Below are 16,150 nucleotides of genomic sequence, written 5' to 3' on the forward strand. Positions count from 1 at the left end.
CGTCCGTCGGGAACGCACACGGGCAAGTGAAGAGGGTTTGGGTGAGTCAGGGTAGTCAAGAGCGGGCATGGTAGCGGTCCGTACGCTCACAAAGGCTCCCCTCCCACTTTGTCTCTGTTTGCAAGGAAAAGCGTGTCCGGACTGGCCTGCGGGCCGATACAGGACCGCGTCCGATGGAAGAACACATCTGGAGGGTTGCTGGTGGTCTGAAGGTCGGTGTTAGAGATACCCTAAGACTTTTGTTGCATCGTTGTCATCACATCTTCTCCTCCACAAGCCCTTCCACTTTGATTCTACAGAATATAACTAAATGAGAACCTCTTTTGTCATTGTGTCACCAGTATGTTACGTTGTCACCCTGCTCCAAATCCACTTTGATCCTACTAAAAACAGGTAAATAAGAACCAAGAAAGAAAGAGGTATACAAAAAACATGTCAATTATTATTCAGTAACTAACCAATGGCTTCGAAATCGGTTGAGAAATAGTTGAAGCCAATCTGTTTTAACCATTGTCAAAGGGATTTGATGAACTTCAAAGAAAATTTCACGAGCACCCTCAATTTGTTCAACCAATTTATGCTTACTCAATAGCTCCAGAACTTGTGGAATATAAGGAATATTATAAAAGTTATACCCTGAAAGGTGAATAATTAGCTATGTTTCTTATTGTTTCAAAGCATAGACGAATAACCTTTTTGGTTGCTTCCAGGGATGAGACATACAACATGATATAAGTATTCAATGGCAACTGACTGAACCGTAGTAGAAGAAGCAGAGTTATCCCATCCACTGCTAGCCTAGCATCAGGAACTAGGTCTGGGCTAGTGCCTCCACGGTAGGAACCAACCACACTTGCGTCCCCAACCAATCTTGGTGGACCGGGGGAGGGGGGTCCATTGCTTGCTGCTGACCTCCGTGAAGCAAGCCTCGGCCATAGCCCTGTGACCTTGGCCCAGAAAAGTAATCACAACGCCACGTCTGTGACCATCATCCCCGATGCACTCGATGGCGTGGCAATGTAACGACCACCTCCACCTCGGACCGTGCCCACAAGGAGAAATCTTGCTGCACGGGGGCATCACCCTGACCGAGCCCAACCACACCTGCCCGAAGTAGGAACCACCATCCCGCCTCGAGCCTAGATCCGGTCCGCCTGAGCACAAGCCCTAGATCCAAGACCAGGCTGTCAGATCCTTGACACTGATGTCTCTACAGGATTGCACCGCCTTCACCACGCCCATCGCCTCGACCTACAAGGGTCTCCGCCACCACCCCGTGTTGCCTGCTCTACACCAACCGCCAAAGGAGACGGCTTGAACAAAGCCAACACGCCACCGCCAGGCCGGATGCACATCCCACCATGCCCAAGCCCTCCACCAGATGGATCCAAATTGGAACAGACCAGGCAAGCTGGAGCCACTCCTGCCACGCTCAAGCCGTCATGGCAGATCACTCCCCACCAGAGACCCAAAGGTCCTCTGTCCACGCCCCACGCGACAAGCTAAATCCTAGCTACAACCCTGTCGAATCTGGCCAGGACTTGGCCCACACGCAACCGCCCGATGCCAACACAACCGCATCCACTGCACTTCAAATGGGCCCAACATATTTATAAGGCAAGAAAATTAAGTATTGTTAGAATTGGAAAAAGAATACCAGATAATAGGTGCAAGTTGCTTCATCTTCTATTTATTCTTCAATACCAAACGAGGTTTTATTTATTGGATTTCCACTAAAGCTGCATTAACATATGGAAATACGGATGAAACAATATAAAAGGAATGTAACATAGCTTATCATTGGTGGTCTTAAAGAAAGAGCAAGTATATGGCAACAATATCTATGCATTTACGAATTGAATATGCAGATTGAATTAGATAGCTACAAGTAACAAACTAAAAGATAACTCACGAAGTTTCAATAAAATTGGCAAGTTATCTTATAGTATTACTCCTATTAGAAACTTCATGCATAGGTTGTGAAAATAATCATTTTTTCATGGACTCATAACACATAACCATACCACGTTCACATGTTTATGCACATGAAGAAAACCAGATACAACTGTGTAAGTTAAGAGAATGTGGGACTGTATCCTTCAACGTATTACTGGATAAGCCCCTATAGGAAAAAATAGGAATATTTCATAAATGAGAATCAATCTATAGATTATTTGTCATGAGCCTGCATATTGCAGATGCTTAGGGCCTAGAAGCTACACTAAACAAAAGCCGGCAGGTAAACAGGAGGAAGCTTCGACCTTTCAGTCGGCGTCCAGCGCACATCACTGGCCCCGAACGGACCAAGTAATGAGATTGGTGTGTCCAATGAGGAGCCGGCGTGTAGGTGTTTATTGATTTTTCTTTTAGTAGCTTTTGCTTATGCTATATGCTGGTTGCTTTTGGGCATATTGTAAATTGAACATGAACCATGCATCCTCCTTTGCTCTCATTCTACCTGCTGCTGCTGCAGGCCTGCAGCTACCTATACCCAATCTTTTTGTTCTTTTCTGCTCTAGTTCCTTTGATCTGCTCCTTTCTACTCGCTGCGACAAAGGTCAGGTCACTAACATTATTTAAACATGGAAAGTGAATGTGCACCTAGTAAATGTCAGTGAGTGTGCCACTATATGTGCATCCAATTCAATTCGTATTTTTTTTTTGCTGACGAAACTGATCTCCAAAACAGTGTGGACTAAATTATTTTAAATTGCAATGATGTGGAAAACTAAAAAGCCAATTTATTACATCACCAATAACATCAAAAGAGAAGTATTTGAACTGGCCACGAGACTGAATATAAATTTGGAATTTGTATATGTTATGAAATTTATATTCTTACATCTACTTTTTACCTGATCCCTTTAACTCAAAGGTAAAACACGCTACAGAATTTTGCATGTACATGTGCACATGCAGTTAGGGGCTAGGGGCAAGCTACAAAATTATTCAGTCCAGCTTCAATATATATTCATCTAAACTATGATTCATTCACAACTACATCAATTGTCATGCTGAGAAAGAGAAAGCTCTGATACTTAATGCTTATATTTCTGAAAATTTGGTGGTCCAACACAACATGAAACATTACCGGTACATGATGTAACACAGACATAAATCAAGGTTCTCCCTTGCCATGCTATAAGCTCCATATGCAATTCATCAATGCCCATCAGCCTTATCCACCACAATATAGCCCTGACACACAAACAATAGAGATGCAAGTTTAGGGATATGTCATTAGCACGCACCAAAAGAATTTGTATTAACAACTTCATTCAATCCCAACCGCCAATTCCCGAAGCCAACTTATTAAATCAAATCAGTAAGTTGGCATGCTCAATAACAAATTAGTAAGAGAGCCCGACGAACACGACAAGCCAAAGAATCTTCGAGAACTCGTCCACTTCTTTTACAGCCATCTCGCCCGACGCAGCTGCATACCTGATGTACCCTCCGCTTCGCTCCATCTGTTCGAGCTACCCCTGCCCAAGCCTGACCCAACCTAGCTTCGCCTTGTTACAAGGTGCATCAGTGGATAGAAAACAGCCAGCTGACCTGGGCGGATGAGAGGCCACCACTGGATATCTGGATCTCGTTCCAAGCCTCTCTCCATCACCTCTCGTTGTTCCAAGACGCCACTGGATCCCATTCCCCGGTTGCCTGAGGCTGCCAGTGGAGGGACATGTGACGGCTAGGGCATCGCGGCAGGGGGGCGTGCTTAGGTCTAATGGCCGTCGTGTGTTAGGCCGCCGGGGTCGCCGATGGGGTGGTGGTCCATCTACTGGGGGCGTCGGCATCACTGACGTGGAGGCGGCGTGGCGGGGGTGGGAGAAGGCGACGCTCCTTTTTTCTTCCACTCCATCGTGGATTATTATGCAAAGAGATTGCATTATTACCAGAAAGCGGGGAGATTGCCGATTATTCCATCAGGAGAGACCTGGGCGAAGGAAAGAGATCTGGTGTACGATTGGAAGCTAAACGATCGAAACGAACGACATACCATGACCTACCATCACGACCGCAGACTCCTCTTTAGGAGTAGAGATTGGGAGGCGGGGATGGGTGCGGCCAACGAAGTCGCGGTAGGTCGTCATCTTCCAGGAAGACGGCGCCCCGCGGGAGGTCGGCGTTGACCAGGAAGGCGGCGGCGGCGCACAAACCTAGCTTCCGAGCGGGCTGCCGCTGAGCGGAACCGTTCGCTTGCCAAACAGGATGAAACAACCCGTGGACGAGGGTGTTGGTGTGACGAAAAAAGACAAAAAAATCACGAAACAGATAACAAATTAAATAGGTACATAAATGCTTTCATGATGAGGTTTATTTGTTTCCAGAAAATTCGTTATTTGTTTCTATAAAATCTGTTATTTGTTTCTTAAGATAAATTGCATTAATAAGAGAGATCGGTTGATTTGGACAAATTAGGAAAGTTTAGTCCGTGATTTTTTATACGTTAGGAAAGTGCTGCTTTGCTAAAAAATGAAGAGAAAAATAAATCAACGTGGAGAATGGTGGTGGGAGGGGAGATGAAAAAACCAGTGAAAAAAAAGATTGAAAGTGGTGGGACAAAAATAAACCATACTCAACCAACTCAGGCATTAGGAGTAGAGATATGAATCAACAGGAGAGCTGGCTTCTACCTCCGATTTATGGTGGTTCTTTCCTCTTCTTTTCGACCCCTTGCTCTCGTGCTTGCAAACCGATATTCACTTGTTCAACCTGAACTTGAGGAATCACTTCGCTCACATGGAAGGCAAACGAGTGAGATATCTGTATTACCGGGTTAGCCACGTGGACAATGAAAACTGGCCTAGCCTTTCTATCCATCAGGCTGTTGTACCGGCACCACCTAACGTCGGTAGAGTAGAGCAAGGCAGCAACCCAGGAACCTGGACAAGGACACACACAGGATCAGCTGATCCGTCCGAGCCATCACCACGGCATAATACCACGCATTAGCTCACGCCAGCTGCACTCCAAAGAGAAAAACCACGTCTCCCAAGAAAAACAAAATGGCAAGTTGACAAGGACAACACAAGGGGCCGTGGCTTTCTCCGCCCTCCGTTTCGGCCGAAACCCAGCGGCCGTCAGCTCGCTCGCTCGCTTCCTACCAAACAAGGCGGCGGCCATTCATGGCGTGCGCGCGGAGCCGTAGACGTCCAAAACCACAGCGGACACGGCCCACCGTTACCTGCCCGCGCGCGTATAAAGACCACACCCTTCCCTTTAGCCGCAGCGCCATAATCTCCGAGCTGCTAGCGCTACAGTCCCCATCAACAGTTCAGGCTTACAGCTAGTTGCAGTACTACACGAGTACACCACCAAGCCAACGCCCAACAGAGAGGTTGTAGTGCCATTGGGAGGATGGCTTCGATCGTGCTGCTGCTGTCGGAGCTGCTCGGCGGCGCGGGAAGCACCAGCATGCTGGAGGCCAGCTGCTACATGGGCGGCCACAGCCTGCGGGAGTTCCGGCCCGCGGCGGCCAACGGCGAGCGGGCGCCGGCGGAGCCGAAGCTGCGGGGAACAACCTCAACGGAGGTGAAGGATGAGGAGCCGTCGTCGTCGTTGGACCTGGAGGATCTCTCCGCCGTGTCCAGGATATCGGTGGACGTGATGTGGCCCTGAGCCTGCCGCCAGCTCCCGCTGACTCGGGAGGTTGCTCTGTGTTTGCTTGCCGAGGACGAAGAAGAGATGTGATGTGGTTCCTCGTTGCCTCGAGTTCTATGAAATGAAGATGTAAATATGCAAAGCCACCGCTGAATGTTCTCCCTGTGTTCCTTTTCGTCTCGTGACTTTCTCTTTGGGGATTCAACCATCTGATCAGATCATAATCAACCGAACTCGTTTGCAACATTTTTTTCTCGTAATAATCGACCGGGTACTGACAATAATCCCATGCTAATTGCAGAACTAAATGGTTCTCGTAATCGGGCGGATAATGACAGTCCATCCAGCGGGTATACCCACCCACCTTCTCTGCGTGGACTGCAGAAAACAACACATTTTCCGTATACAAACTTGCAGTCCAGTCTGAGATATTGCTGTAACTGAACTTTTTGTACTTTTAACAGCATTTTTTTTTGTCTTGGCCTTGCAAGGCATTGTTCAGGTAAACCACAAGAGCTCTGGAGTTTTTAAGTCCCACATTACAAATAACATCAAACAGAATTGCAAATAGTATCAAAGATCATACTACTCCATGGGTGGTGGGTTGTCTTTGATAGTTCGATTCCAAGCATATCTGCCATTCCTGCGATTTTGTCGATGTATATTTTAAGCAACCATTGCGTGTGGTTTAGCAGAAACGTTTGCTAGGATATAACTATGTGGGAAGAGGTTACTGGAAAATATTGGTGGCCTTGCACAGATCATACACCGGCGGAGTGACCTTCAAGAAACCGCTGGAAGTTCTAAAACCACCACAGAGCAGCCTAGAGTAATTGCCCACAACGATTGTTCATATTACAAGCCCGACAGTGATTTCCCTACAAAGCAAGCATGCCTAGATGACATGTTACGCCAGGAGCGTCCCGGTCATGGCAGTAACAGTTTCTCCTTGGATCTTCACTCTCCGATTTGCGTCATCCAGTTCCAGGTATAGCGTTCCACCCCTTGGAGATGCCTGATGATACATGGACGCATTGTAATATGAAGGAAAATTAACACGATGATTTAGCACTGATCGAGCGCATGTTGTGGCATTATTATAAAATAAAATATAGACCTCCAAACAATTAAAACGTCGAAAACATACTTGAAATGCCGTCAGTTTTTGCTTCCCAAGCTTTCTACCCCAATAGGGTCCCAATACACAATGTATACTGCCAGTGACAGGGTCCTGCCAAAACACAGAGATCAGGGGTTACACGAGTTATGAAAGACGAGGCTGCATTACATGGACAATATCAGCAGCCAATGGACGCCCAAGATTAATTTAAATGAACAAGGGTTTCTCTATACAGATTTCAACTAGTAGTACGAATGGTGGCACTCTATAACTGCAACTTGCAAGCATCGATACCTTTTTTTTTTTGACCAGGAAACCGTAGAACAATGGTTCTACGGTAAATTATATTAATAAATTATGTACAAGCAATCCGATTACATCACAGCAATCATCCAATACCAGTTTTGTGAAACATGAGAACAATTATAAATGCTGTAAAACCCAGGAGCTAATCTTGGCCGCTTTAGTTTGCTTTGCTTTTATCTGTGCTGCCCATAGACCATCTTGAAGATAGAATTTCCAACCCAGAATATGAGGAACTGCTGCACGAAATATCTTGTCATTTCTGATGGACCATATGCTCCAACAACCCATCACAATAATATCCAGGGCAATATCTGGAGGGAGTTGCTCCAAGGCTAGTTGAAAGTCATCGAAGGCAGATATTCCTCTTGGCTTGGAAGGGATGATGGTATCCCAACATTGGAGAGCAAAGGGGCAATTCCAGAATAAATGAAGCAGCGTCTCCTCCATGTTATCTGAACAGAGTGCACAGTTGTAGCTGGTGAGATGCATAGATTTCCTGTTGAGGAGGTTCCTTGTGTTGATCCTGTCATGAAGCAGCAACCAAATAAAAATCTTATGCCTCAGTCTGCAACTCGTATGCCAAATCTGTCTGAAAATCGGGTGCACCAAGCTGGGTCCACACATATGATGATACATCTTGATGGAAGAGTATCCTTTGGGGGCTCCCAGTACTTGCCATTCATCGGGGTTATTGGATTGTGGTCGGTGTTGTAGGTGCTGGATTAGCAGAGTATATTGCTGGAAGGCTTGTTCAGACAGAGGAGTGTGGAAGAGTTCAGACAGGTCTGGTTCTTCCATAGCAGTCTTCAGGGTAACATATTCATTCCTGGTATAAGAGTGCAGTTCAGGGAATTTGGATCGAAGTGGTTGATCCCACCAGTTATCAGACCAAAGTAAAGTGGTGCCACCAGAATGGGCCTTGCAAACTGCAAATTGTTTGTATGTTGGCAGCAACTTGAGTATAGCTTTCCACCAGAAAGAGCCCACCAATCTCTCACCAGGCAGGGAGGTGGAGTAGTAAGTTTCCCAGATGATATTGATCCAAGGAGTATCAACTCTATTAAGGAATTTATGTAGTTGCTTCATGAGAAGTGCCTGATTATGAGTGTCAATATCCAGTATCCCTAGTCCTCCATTGGCCTTAGGTTGACATGCAGTGTCCCATGCTATGAGTGCAGCCCCCCTTCCCAAAGATCCATATTTCCTCCAAAAACAGTTTTTCAGATAGATATTTAGTTGTTGAACCACTGTTGCTGGCATCCTTAAAGAGCACATGAAGAAAGTTGGCAAGCTGGAGAAGACAGATTTAATGAGAGTTAATTTGTCTCCAGTGGAAAGCAGAGTAGCACAACCAAGCAATCTATTCTCCACTCTCTTAAGGAGGGGCAGGTAATCTTCCACTCTAGGTTTGTGTAAGCTGAGAGGCAAACCCAAATAGGTGTGAGGAAGAGCTCCAATCTTGCAGCCAAAGATAGATGACAGATATTGCATTTGTTCCTCAGAGGTGTTGATGGGAATCATAATAGACTTGTTGTAGTTGACTTTCAGTCCAGTGAAAGCAGCAAAATGCAGCAGCATATTCTTAATATGCATCAGTTGGGAGGCCTCAGCTTTGACCACTAAAATGGTATCATCAGCATATTGGATGATAGGAAAATCAGGGCTTGATTGGTGGACCAAAGGGGGTTGTATCATGGAGTTATGCATTGCCTCATTCATCATAGATTGTAAAATGTCTGCTGCTAGCACAAAAATGAGAGGGGAAAGAGGGTCCCCTTGTCTGACTCCACATTTGCAAAGAAATTGCTTTCCAGGTACCCCATTGAGAAGAACAGAAGAAAATCCAGTGCCATAAATCATTTGAATCCAATTAATCCACCTATTTCCAAAACCTATGGCTTTCAGAATATCAATAATAGTATCATGACTGAGCATATCAAAAGCCTTTTCAAAATCCAATTTCAGAAGAATGATATCTTCATTTGATTGGTGGCATTGATGAATGTATTCATAGGACCAAGCTAAACAGTCTTGAATGCACCTGTTAGAGAGAAACCCATATTGGTTGGGATGGATGAGCTTGAGTATCTTGCTTTGCAGTCTGTTGGCCAACAGCTTGGTTAAGATCTTCAGGGTGCAGTTCAAAAGGGAAATAGGTCTAAAATCATTTGGTAGCACAGCATCATCTCTCTTGGGGATCAGAGTAATGAAAGAATAGTTGATACTCTGCAAATTTACAGTACCCATGTGGAAGTCTTCAATAAGCTTATAGAAATCTGGGGCCACAATATCCCAGCAAGCTTTGATAAAAGCTGCATTAAACCCATCTGGTCCAGGAGCTTTATCAGTAGGCATCTTTTTAATGACATCATCAATTTCTTGCTTAGAAAAGGGAAGTTCCAGATCTGATAAATCATCATGGTGTAATAGAAGATGCTGCAGCATGAGTGGGTTCTCAATTGTTGTAACAGATCCTAATCTCTTCTTAAATGCTCTGTACAGGATAGCAGCTTTAGCTTGGTGATCTGTGTGTTCTTGGTCATCCTCATCCCTCAGCACAGCAATATGATTAAATCTATGCTTGATAGTTGCTTTAGCTTGAAAGTACTTGGTGTTTGCCTCCCCCATTTTGATGTTTCTGATGATGGCTCTCTGTTTCCAATATATTGCTGCTCATTAATAAGTTTCAAATGCTTAATCAGAATCTTTCTGCCATTAGTTTCCTCAATAGACAGGTCCCTTAATTCCTCAATAACATCATAAAAGAGGATCATGTAGTTGATGTTCTGAATAATTTGCTTGTGGTTTGAGAAAGTTTTGGCCCAGTTCTTCAAACCTTTCCTTAGCCTCTTGAATTTTGCAGCAATGTTTTTGGCACTATCCTCTTCATGAACATCTTGCTCCCAGATGTTCCTTACCACATCCTTGAATTGAGGGTGTTTCAGCCAGTAATTCTCAAATTTGAAAACCTGTGCTTTAGGAATGCAGGTACCCACTTGAATAACAATGGGGATGTGATCTGAGGTGGTTTTGGCAAGAGGGATGGCTTGAGTGGAAGGGAACATGAGGGTCCAAGCTTCAGAAGTGAAGCACCAGTCCAATTTTTCCAAAAGTGGAGCATCCTGCATATTGCTCCAAGTGAATTTTCTGCCTTCCAGTGGAATTTCAACAAGTGCTTGGTTGTTGATTGCTTCATTAAATAAGAGCATGTCATTCAGGTTGCCTCCATCTCTATTTCTGTTATGAGGATATCTGATGTAGTTAAAATCACCTAGTACTAGCCAGTTGACATCATCTCCCACATGAAATTCCTTAAACCAATCAAGGAAAACAGTTCTTGCATCCTGCTGACAGGGTCCATAGATGTTGGTGAGTTTCCACATAGTCCCAGACAGCTTACAGGTGAACTTAATGGTCAAAGAGAAATCATTTAGGTGTTCCAACTGTCCTGAGAAAAGATTGTCATTCCAGGCAATCAGTAATCCTCCAGAAGCACCAATGGAAGGGAGAAATTCGAATTTGGAGATGTACTTGGGACAGAATTTTCGAATATATGAAGTGTCAAATAACTCTCTCTTAGTTTCCTGGAGGCATAGAATGGAGCAATTGGATTCAGCAATTTTATTAGATAGAGCATCCCATTTCTTTGGGTCATTGATACCCCTAATGTTCCAATTCAAGATATTCCAATTTCTCTTCATGATGATTATAGAAAACTGAGAGTAGAAGGGAGGGAAGTTGAGTTGTGCAATGTGATTGACAGCGGATAAATATCTGATCAACCAAGATAAGCAGGAGAGAGTGGATAACTTCGGTCCATAGAGTCATACCATACTGGAATCTCATACATTTAGTCTGATCCATAGAAACCAAAGCTAGTAAGACCCAAATATACATCACAGAGACAAAAATCCTCATCCCAAAAGTTCAGATACCAGCACTGACAAAGAGACCAACTAATTACTGCCCGCTCTTCGCACTAATGGTCCCTTCCTTGGACATGTTGCCCCCCTCCTTGGATTTGCTTGTCCCCTCCTTTGCCTTGGCAGCAACCTTGGGTTTCTTGATCTTAGTGGTAAGCTTCTCTTCTGTAGTTTCCTGGGCATTGACCTTGCAATAAGCAGTGTTCAGATTTTTAATAACTTACGCAGGCAATGGAGGTGGGAAATAGTGACAAGCTAAACAATCCTTATCCATGCAAACAGACTTCTTATAACCCTTATTGAGTTTTTGGAGACGGCAACTCCTCCTTACCTCTGTCTCCACCAGTGGCCCCTTGTCCTTCCTCTTCCTGTTGTGATGAATAGCAGAGGTGGATGATGACATGATATCCTGTGAGCCACACAACACACTAGGTGTATTCTCCTGATCCTGAGAAGTTACCAAGATACCAGAGAGAGTAGAGCTGTCAGGGCATGAGTTTGGCAAGGCAAAAGGTAGACAGAGCTCCTCCTTCTTGCTTTGAGAGATAATATCCCAAACTTTGGAAGTAATGAACTGTTTTGCCCATTCGTACTTCTCAGGAGAAAGGAAAGTAACAGACAGGAAATTAACCCAGTCAACTGGTACCTGAATGATGTCCTTACTGGTAGCTGTAGGTGCAAAATGTTTGGACCATATTTGAGCTCCTTCCTTTCCAAGGTACTTCTCAGCAGTACCAATGGCAATCTCATGGACAGTGGGAGAGGGTAGGCCTGTCTCTGAGATAATCAAGTGATCAGATTTAAACATAGGAATAGGAAAACCTGGAGGGGCAGAAACATCAGAAGAAGAGGATTCACCTTGCCCTTCAGCATAATTCATGGGATCTGATTGAGTAAGCATCATGTGAGCTGAATAATCATTGTGCTGATTGGTAACAGGGGGGTGAGATTGCATAGTTGGGTTGATATCCTCCCTGCTGATAATAGGAGCAACTTGGTTTTGTAGCACAGGTAGAGTGGCCTCCAATTGAGCAGCTTCCACAGTAAAAGCTTCAACTAGAGGTTTAACCAGTTCATCAGAGTTGACCACCTCATTGATAAGGTTAGGTTTTGGAGGCATGGAGCTCTCAAAATGCATGGGATCTACCATGTGGGAGATGAGGGCCACAGAGTGATTATTTAGGATGGCTGAGAGATGCAGATCTTCAAGTGGCTGCACAGCCAGGTTCATCTCCTCAAGAACTGCCACTGTGGGAAGATCCTGGGCCATGATGGGCCCAACAGGTTCCTCAGGCCCAGTCTGTCCAATATCAGCATTCAAATCAGGTAGCAGAGGGTCAAGCGGCGCCAATGGCCCAACAACAGAGTTAGCCGTTTCAGCACTAATATTTGGTGGCACATCTGAGACAGTGACATTACTGTTAGCTGGTAGCTGCTCAACCTCAGGATGGACATATTTCTCTTCCATGGGCTCCATCAGATCATGTAAGTGCAAAAATTCTCCATCATGCAATTCCTGGTCAGCAAGTTCTTGTTCTGCCGGCATGGCCCAGTGTCCCCATCCAGGAAGCTCCGCCATATCCTCCTCCTCATCAACCTGAATTCCTAACTGAAGATCCAAAATCGGGTTCTGAACTGGTGCTTGTACTGCATCTTGCTCATGGAATTGCAGTGGTCCCAGAAAGTGATTATGCTGGTTCTGATGGAAATGAGCCTGAGCAGGGACTGGGTGTGGGTTACCAAATGCAGGGATCGGGTCCTCATCAGGTGCTTCTCTTCCTAATGAAGTGTCTTGCAGAATCACCACAGGTACCGAGAGGGTAGCAGTATCATCTCCTTCTCCAATAGCGATGCTGGAAGGAATATCTCTCAGTTCTTCCACCTTTATTTTGACCATAAGATTTGCCCGAGTACTCCTGTTTCTATCCCACATCACAAACTTGCCAAACTTACTGATAGCATTGCTAATCTCATGAATGCTGCGACGGTCCAAAGGAAATCCACATAACAAAATCCACACCTCTCTGCTAAGATTGAGTTTGCGCCAATTCAGTCCTTGATTATGTTTCTCAAAAATGACATGCACATCAGTGAAGGGGTGCGGGCTGCTGTTCACTAATTCATCCCGATCAAACACACTATCAAACTTGATGTAGGCTTGTCCAAATGGGCAGGGTGAAATCTCAGAAAATCTCAGGTGCTTAACATCAGTAAGAAACTCAGAGAGTACCTCGCGAACAGTAGCAAACTGAACCGGCAGGTTGGGCATCGGCACGATGGTAGCAATGGCCCATTCTTCATGCGCCGCTGGTACCGCTCCAGTCAGGATACGAATGCGCGCCGGCCTACCCGCGACGTCGACGCGGTGGTGACCGGTAGGGATGAAGGGGCTCGGGTCGAACGGGAAGGCCGCCATGGATTGTGCGGATGAGGGGGAAGAAGAGTGGATTGCGAGGCGGAGAGGAGGGGAATGAGCACTGTCTTGGATGGTCGCAGCTCTCAATCTTTGGGCGATGGATGGAGTGGCAGGATTGTAATGGCGGATGTCCGCTCCGGCGGAAATCGAGGCGTCTCCTCTGTTCTCTTGGTAGGCAGGGGTAATGACTGACCCTCTGACTAGCTGATTAGTCTCATTCGCGGCAACAGTGGTGATTTGCCTCGGAATCATTAGATTCGGTGTCGCGTTGGATGTGGGCTGAGACGGCAGGGTGGGGTGCCTAGTGGGCTGTAGGATTGGGCTTGAGCTGGGCTGTTTAGCAGAGAAACAGTCCCGGGCGATGTGGCCCCAACGCTTACAGTTTCTACATTTAATCCTATTAGTGCAGCTGGGCCTGAGATGACCATGCATGAGGCACCTGACGCAGTAAAGCCCATTAAACGCGGTTTGAATGGGCGGATTGCCCGCCCTCTCATAACTATCCTTGAATGGTTCCGGGCGACGATCACGGTCGGAAGGATGAACTGTATGCTGCTGGTGTGATCGAGCTGGAGATCTGATCGGGGTGGGAGCATGCTGGATGTACGAAGTGGGTGTACGAAGAGCCTGAAGGTAAGATTTTCTAGGGTGATCACGGAAGACATGAGTCCATGCATCTTCCTTCTCTTGGAGATATTGATCAAGTTCCCAGGAAGAATTAGGGCCTCCAGATCCCCATAGGAGAAAGTTGATATTGAGAAGAGGTAGAGAGATGTTACCTCCTTTTATGATAGAGAAACCAACTTCTTTGGATGAAACCGAGAACCGAAAAGACCAATTTTGAAGCAATTGAACCTTGAACAGGGATGCCCGGCCACCGAAACAGGACAGGAGGATCGTGGCAACAGATTCCACCGTGAGCCTGATTCGCGAACGGGTGAACTCAGCAACTAAAATGAATTCCTCCATATCTTTACCTTCTTCATAGTTGATGGGTACTCCCCATTTCCTCCACACTTCAGCGGCAAAATCTTGACCCATGTCGAAGTTCAGATCCGCGAGAGCCATCGCGATGGCTATGGTGGACGCCGTGACCGGAGTGGGCACGGCGTGAGGCCTCCGCGGCCGGGTGGCCGGCGGAGGGGCTCTGAATTACCAGCTCGCCGCCAGCGCCCAAACAGGAGGGGCTCTGAATTTTCAGCTCGCCTCGGGGATGGGAGAAGCATCGATACCTCAACAATAGTTACAAGCATCCACTGAGTAGATAAAGTTTGTAACTACCTTAGACTTAGATGACACTACTGATCAAAGAAGCTCTTAGCCTGCTAATCGATATTGTGAATATAGATACAATTCTAGCTAAACAGAATTAACTCATGATGATATTAATCTGTCTAGGACAATCAGGATTCAGACTTCAGAGCGCAACATGAACAACGTTACAGGACTTTGGACTAGGAAAGGGAATCACCTCATCCATCCCAAATTTCGGGCAGAATAAACGTGTGAAGAAGTCATAACCAGATCCAGCAGGTGCCGGTCCTGTAACCATGATACCACCACATGACAACTTTTTAATTTCATCGATGTTAGGAAGGATGTCGGCAACCTCTTGTGCTGAAGAAAGCTCCACCTGAAAGCCATGCAAGCTGTTTATTGGGCAATCGATTTTTCGGAGGAGAAACTAAGAGAATACGTAGCTGACTTAGGAGAATGATCATAGCAGCACCAACACGCTCCGTCTTAAAATGGGGAGGCTTATTTTGGAATGTAATGATGCAGGTAAAAAAAAAGGGGGAGAGACAGTACAATGAGATCACCGTCGGCCGCCGATTTGTGAACACTGACCACTGGTGCGCCGTTTAGGGTCTCCGGAATCGACGGCATCTCGTTGCAGCCCAGGAAATCAATCATGGGGAAATTCAGCTCAATAAACAGCTTCCCGTGGGCCTCGCCTGCGCCCCCTGGCGGGGGAACTTTTTTCGCAGTCAGGATACCGGACTTGGTCATGAACTCGATCATGCCATGCTCCGGGAGAACGGCCGTGAAGAGGAAGTGGGCGGAGGCCAACGTCGCGTGCCCACACAGGTCGACCTGAAAGCGACGACGCGTGCTCGGGGTCAATGCAGGCCAGTCGACGGGTTCTTCAGATCGGTCGATGATGGCAGTAGAAAGGGGATCCGAAGATTTTGGGAGGAGGTGGACGGAGGGTTATGTGGTTACCTCGGTGACGGGAGTGAACCATCGGAGGTGGAAGAGCGGCGCGGCGCTGGCGCGCCGGGAGAAGTCGCGGACGAGGAAGGCGGTCTCCGAGAGGTTGAACTCGGTGGCAACCGACTGCATCCACCGCTCGTCCGCGGCGTTGTCGTCCTCGAGGAGGCACACCGCGGCGGGGTTGCCCTTGAACGGCTCGGTCGCGAAGGCGTCCACCTGCGACGAGGCCACGACGGCCGGGCCAACGTCACTTTCCGAGAGGTGCGACCGTGCGAGTGAACAGGAGAGGGGAGGATAGTAGCACTGACCACGGCGTATCGGATGGCTTTCTTGCCCATTTCCATGGACGCGGCGTCGGCGTCGGCGGCCGCTGCTCCAAAGTTGCGTGAGTATGAGTTGTAACAAGCTGCTGATGATTACTGAGTAGTACTAGTAATCAGCGATGGCGAGTTGACGAGATGGAGACGATGGGCTTTCCTTCCTTGTGAACGAGTGAACGACACCCGACAGGGTAGCCCCCCAAAAAAAACTTCTCGTCACCGATACCGTCCTGGCTTAATTTCC

General features: G+C 46.6%; 2 protein-coding genes and 1 long non-coding RNA gene across 8 annotated transcripts; 1 reads left to right on the top strand and 2 right to left on the bottom strand.

The window, feature by feature from the left end:
• Positions 1–2,794: 2,794 nt before the first annotated feature.
• On the bottom strand, positions 2,795–4,960 carry LOC120976606 (uncharacterized). Its single transcript, XR_005772518.2, has 2 exons — positions 4,641–4,960; positions 2,795–3,198 (listed from the first exon to the last, which is right to left on the bottom strand). It is a non-coding gene; the product is annotated as an uncharacterized lncRNA (long non-coding RNA).
• Positions 4,961–5,226: 266 nt separating this feature from the next.
• On the top strand, positions 5,227–5,782 carry LOC109739223 (uncharacterized). Its single transcript, XM_020298307.4, has one exon. The coding sequence runs from the start codon at positions 5,365–5,367 to the stop codon at positions 5,623–5,625; it is 261 nt and encodes an 86-aa protein (XP_020153896.1). The 5' UTR covers positions 5,227–5,364; the 3' UTR covers positions 5,626–5,782.
• Positions 5,783–6,325: 543 nt separating this feature from the next.
• On the bottom strand, positions 6,326–16,150 carry LOC109739225 (uncharacterized). 6 transcript variants are annotated; one of them, XM_020298314.4, is made up of 6 exons: positions 15,895–16,150; positions 15,596–15,802; positions 15,182–15,466; positions 14,844–15,005; positions 6,755–6,838; positions 6,326–6,622 (listed from the first exon to the last, which is right to left on the bottom strand). In XM_020298314.4, the coding sequence occupies exons 1-6, from the start codon at positions 15,928–15,930 to the stop codon at positions 6,515–6,517; spliced, it is 882 nt and encodes a 293-aa protein (XP_020153903.1). In that variant the 5' UTR covers positions 15,931–16,150; the 3' UTR covers positions 6,326–6,514. The 6 variants fall into 6 exon arrangements, with proteins under 6 accessions (XP_020153903.1, XP_040259689.1, XP_020153902.1 ...); XM_040403755.3 differs by lacking the exons at positions 6,326–6,622; positions 6,755–6,838 and adding an exon at positions 10,840–11,143; XM_020298313.3 differs by lacking the exons at positions 6,326–6,622; positions 6,755–6,838; positions 14,844–15,005; ... (1 more) ...; positions 15,596–15,802; positions 15,895–16,150 and adding exons at positions 10,840–11,143; positions 11,288–11,404; positions 11,603–11,733; positions 11,815–14,834.

The sequence above is a fragment of the Aegilops tauschii genome, chromosome 3 (assembly GCF_002575655.3).
Source record: "Aegilops tauschii subsp. strangulata cultivar AL8/78 chromosome 3, Aet v6.0, whole genome shotgun sequence".
In the NCBI taxonomy this organism is placed as follows: Eukaryota; Viridiplantae; Streptophyta; class Magnoliopsida; order Poales; family Poaceae; genus Aegilops; species Aegilops tauschii.

Bases quoted from the DNA above. Each gene is read 5' to 3' on its own strand.
- LOC109739223 (XM_020298307.4), top strand. From the start codon at position 5,365: ATGGCTTCGATCGTGCTGCTGCTGTCGGAGCTGCTCGGCGGCGCGGGA.
- LOC109739225 (XM_045234754.1), bottom strand. From the start codon at position 14,440: ATGGCTCTCGCGGATCTGAACTTCGACATGGGTCAAGATTTTGCCGCT. The intron at 11,144-11,287 runs GTAAGGAGGAGT...GCTTATTGCAAG, and splicing joins GGCCACTGGTGGAGACAGAG to GTCAATGCCCAGGAAACTAC.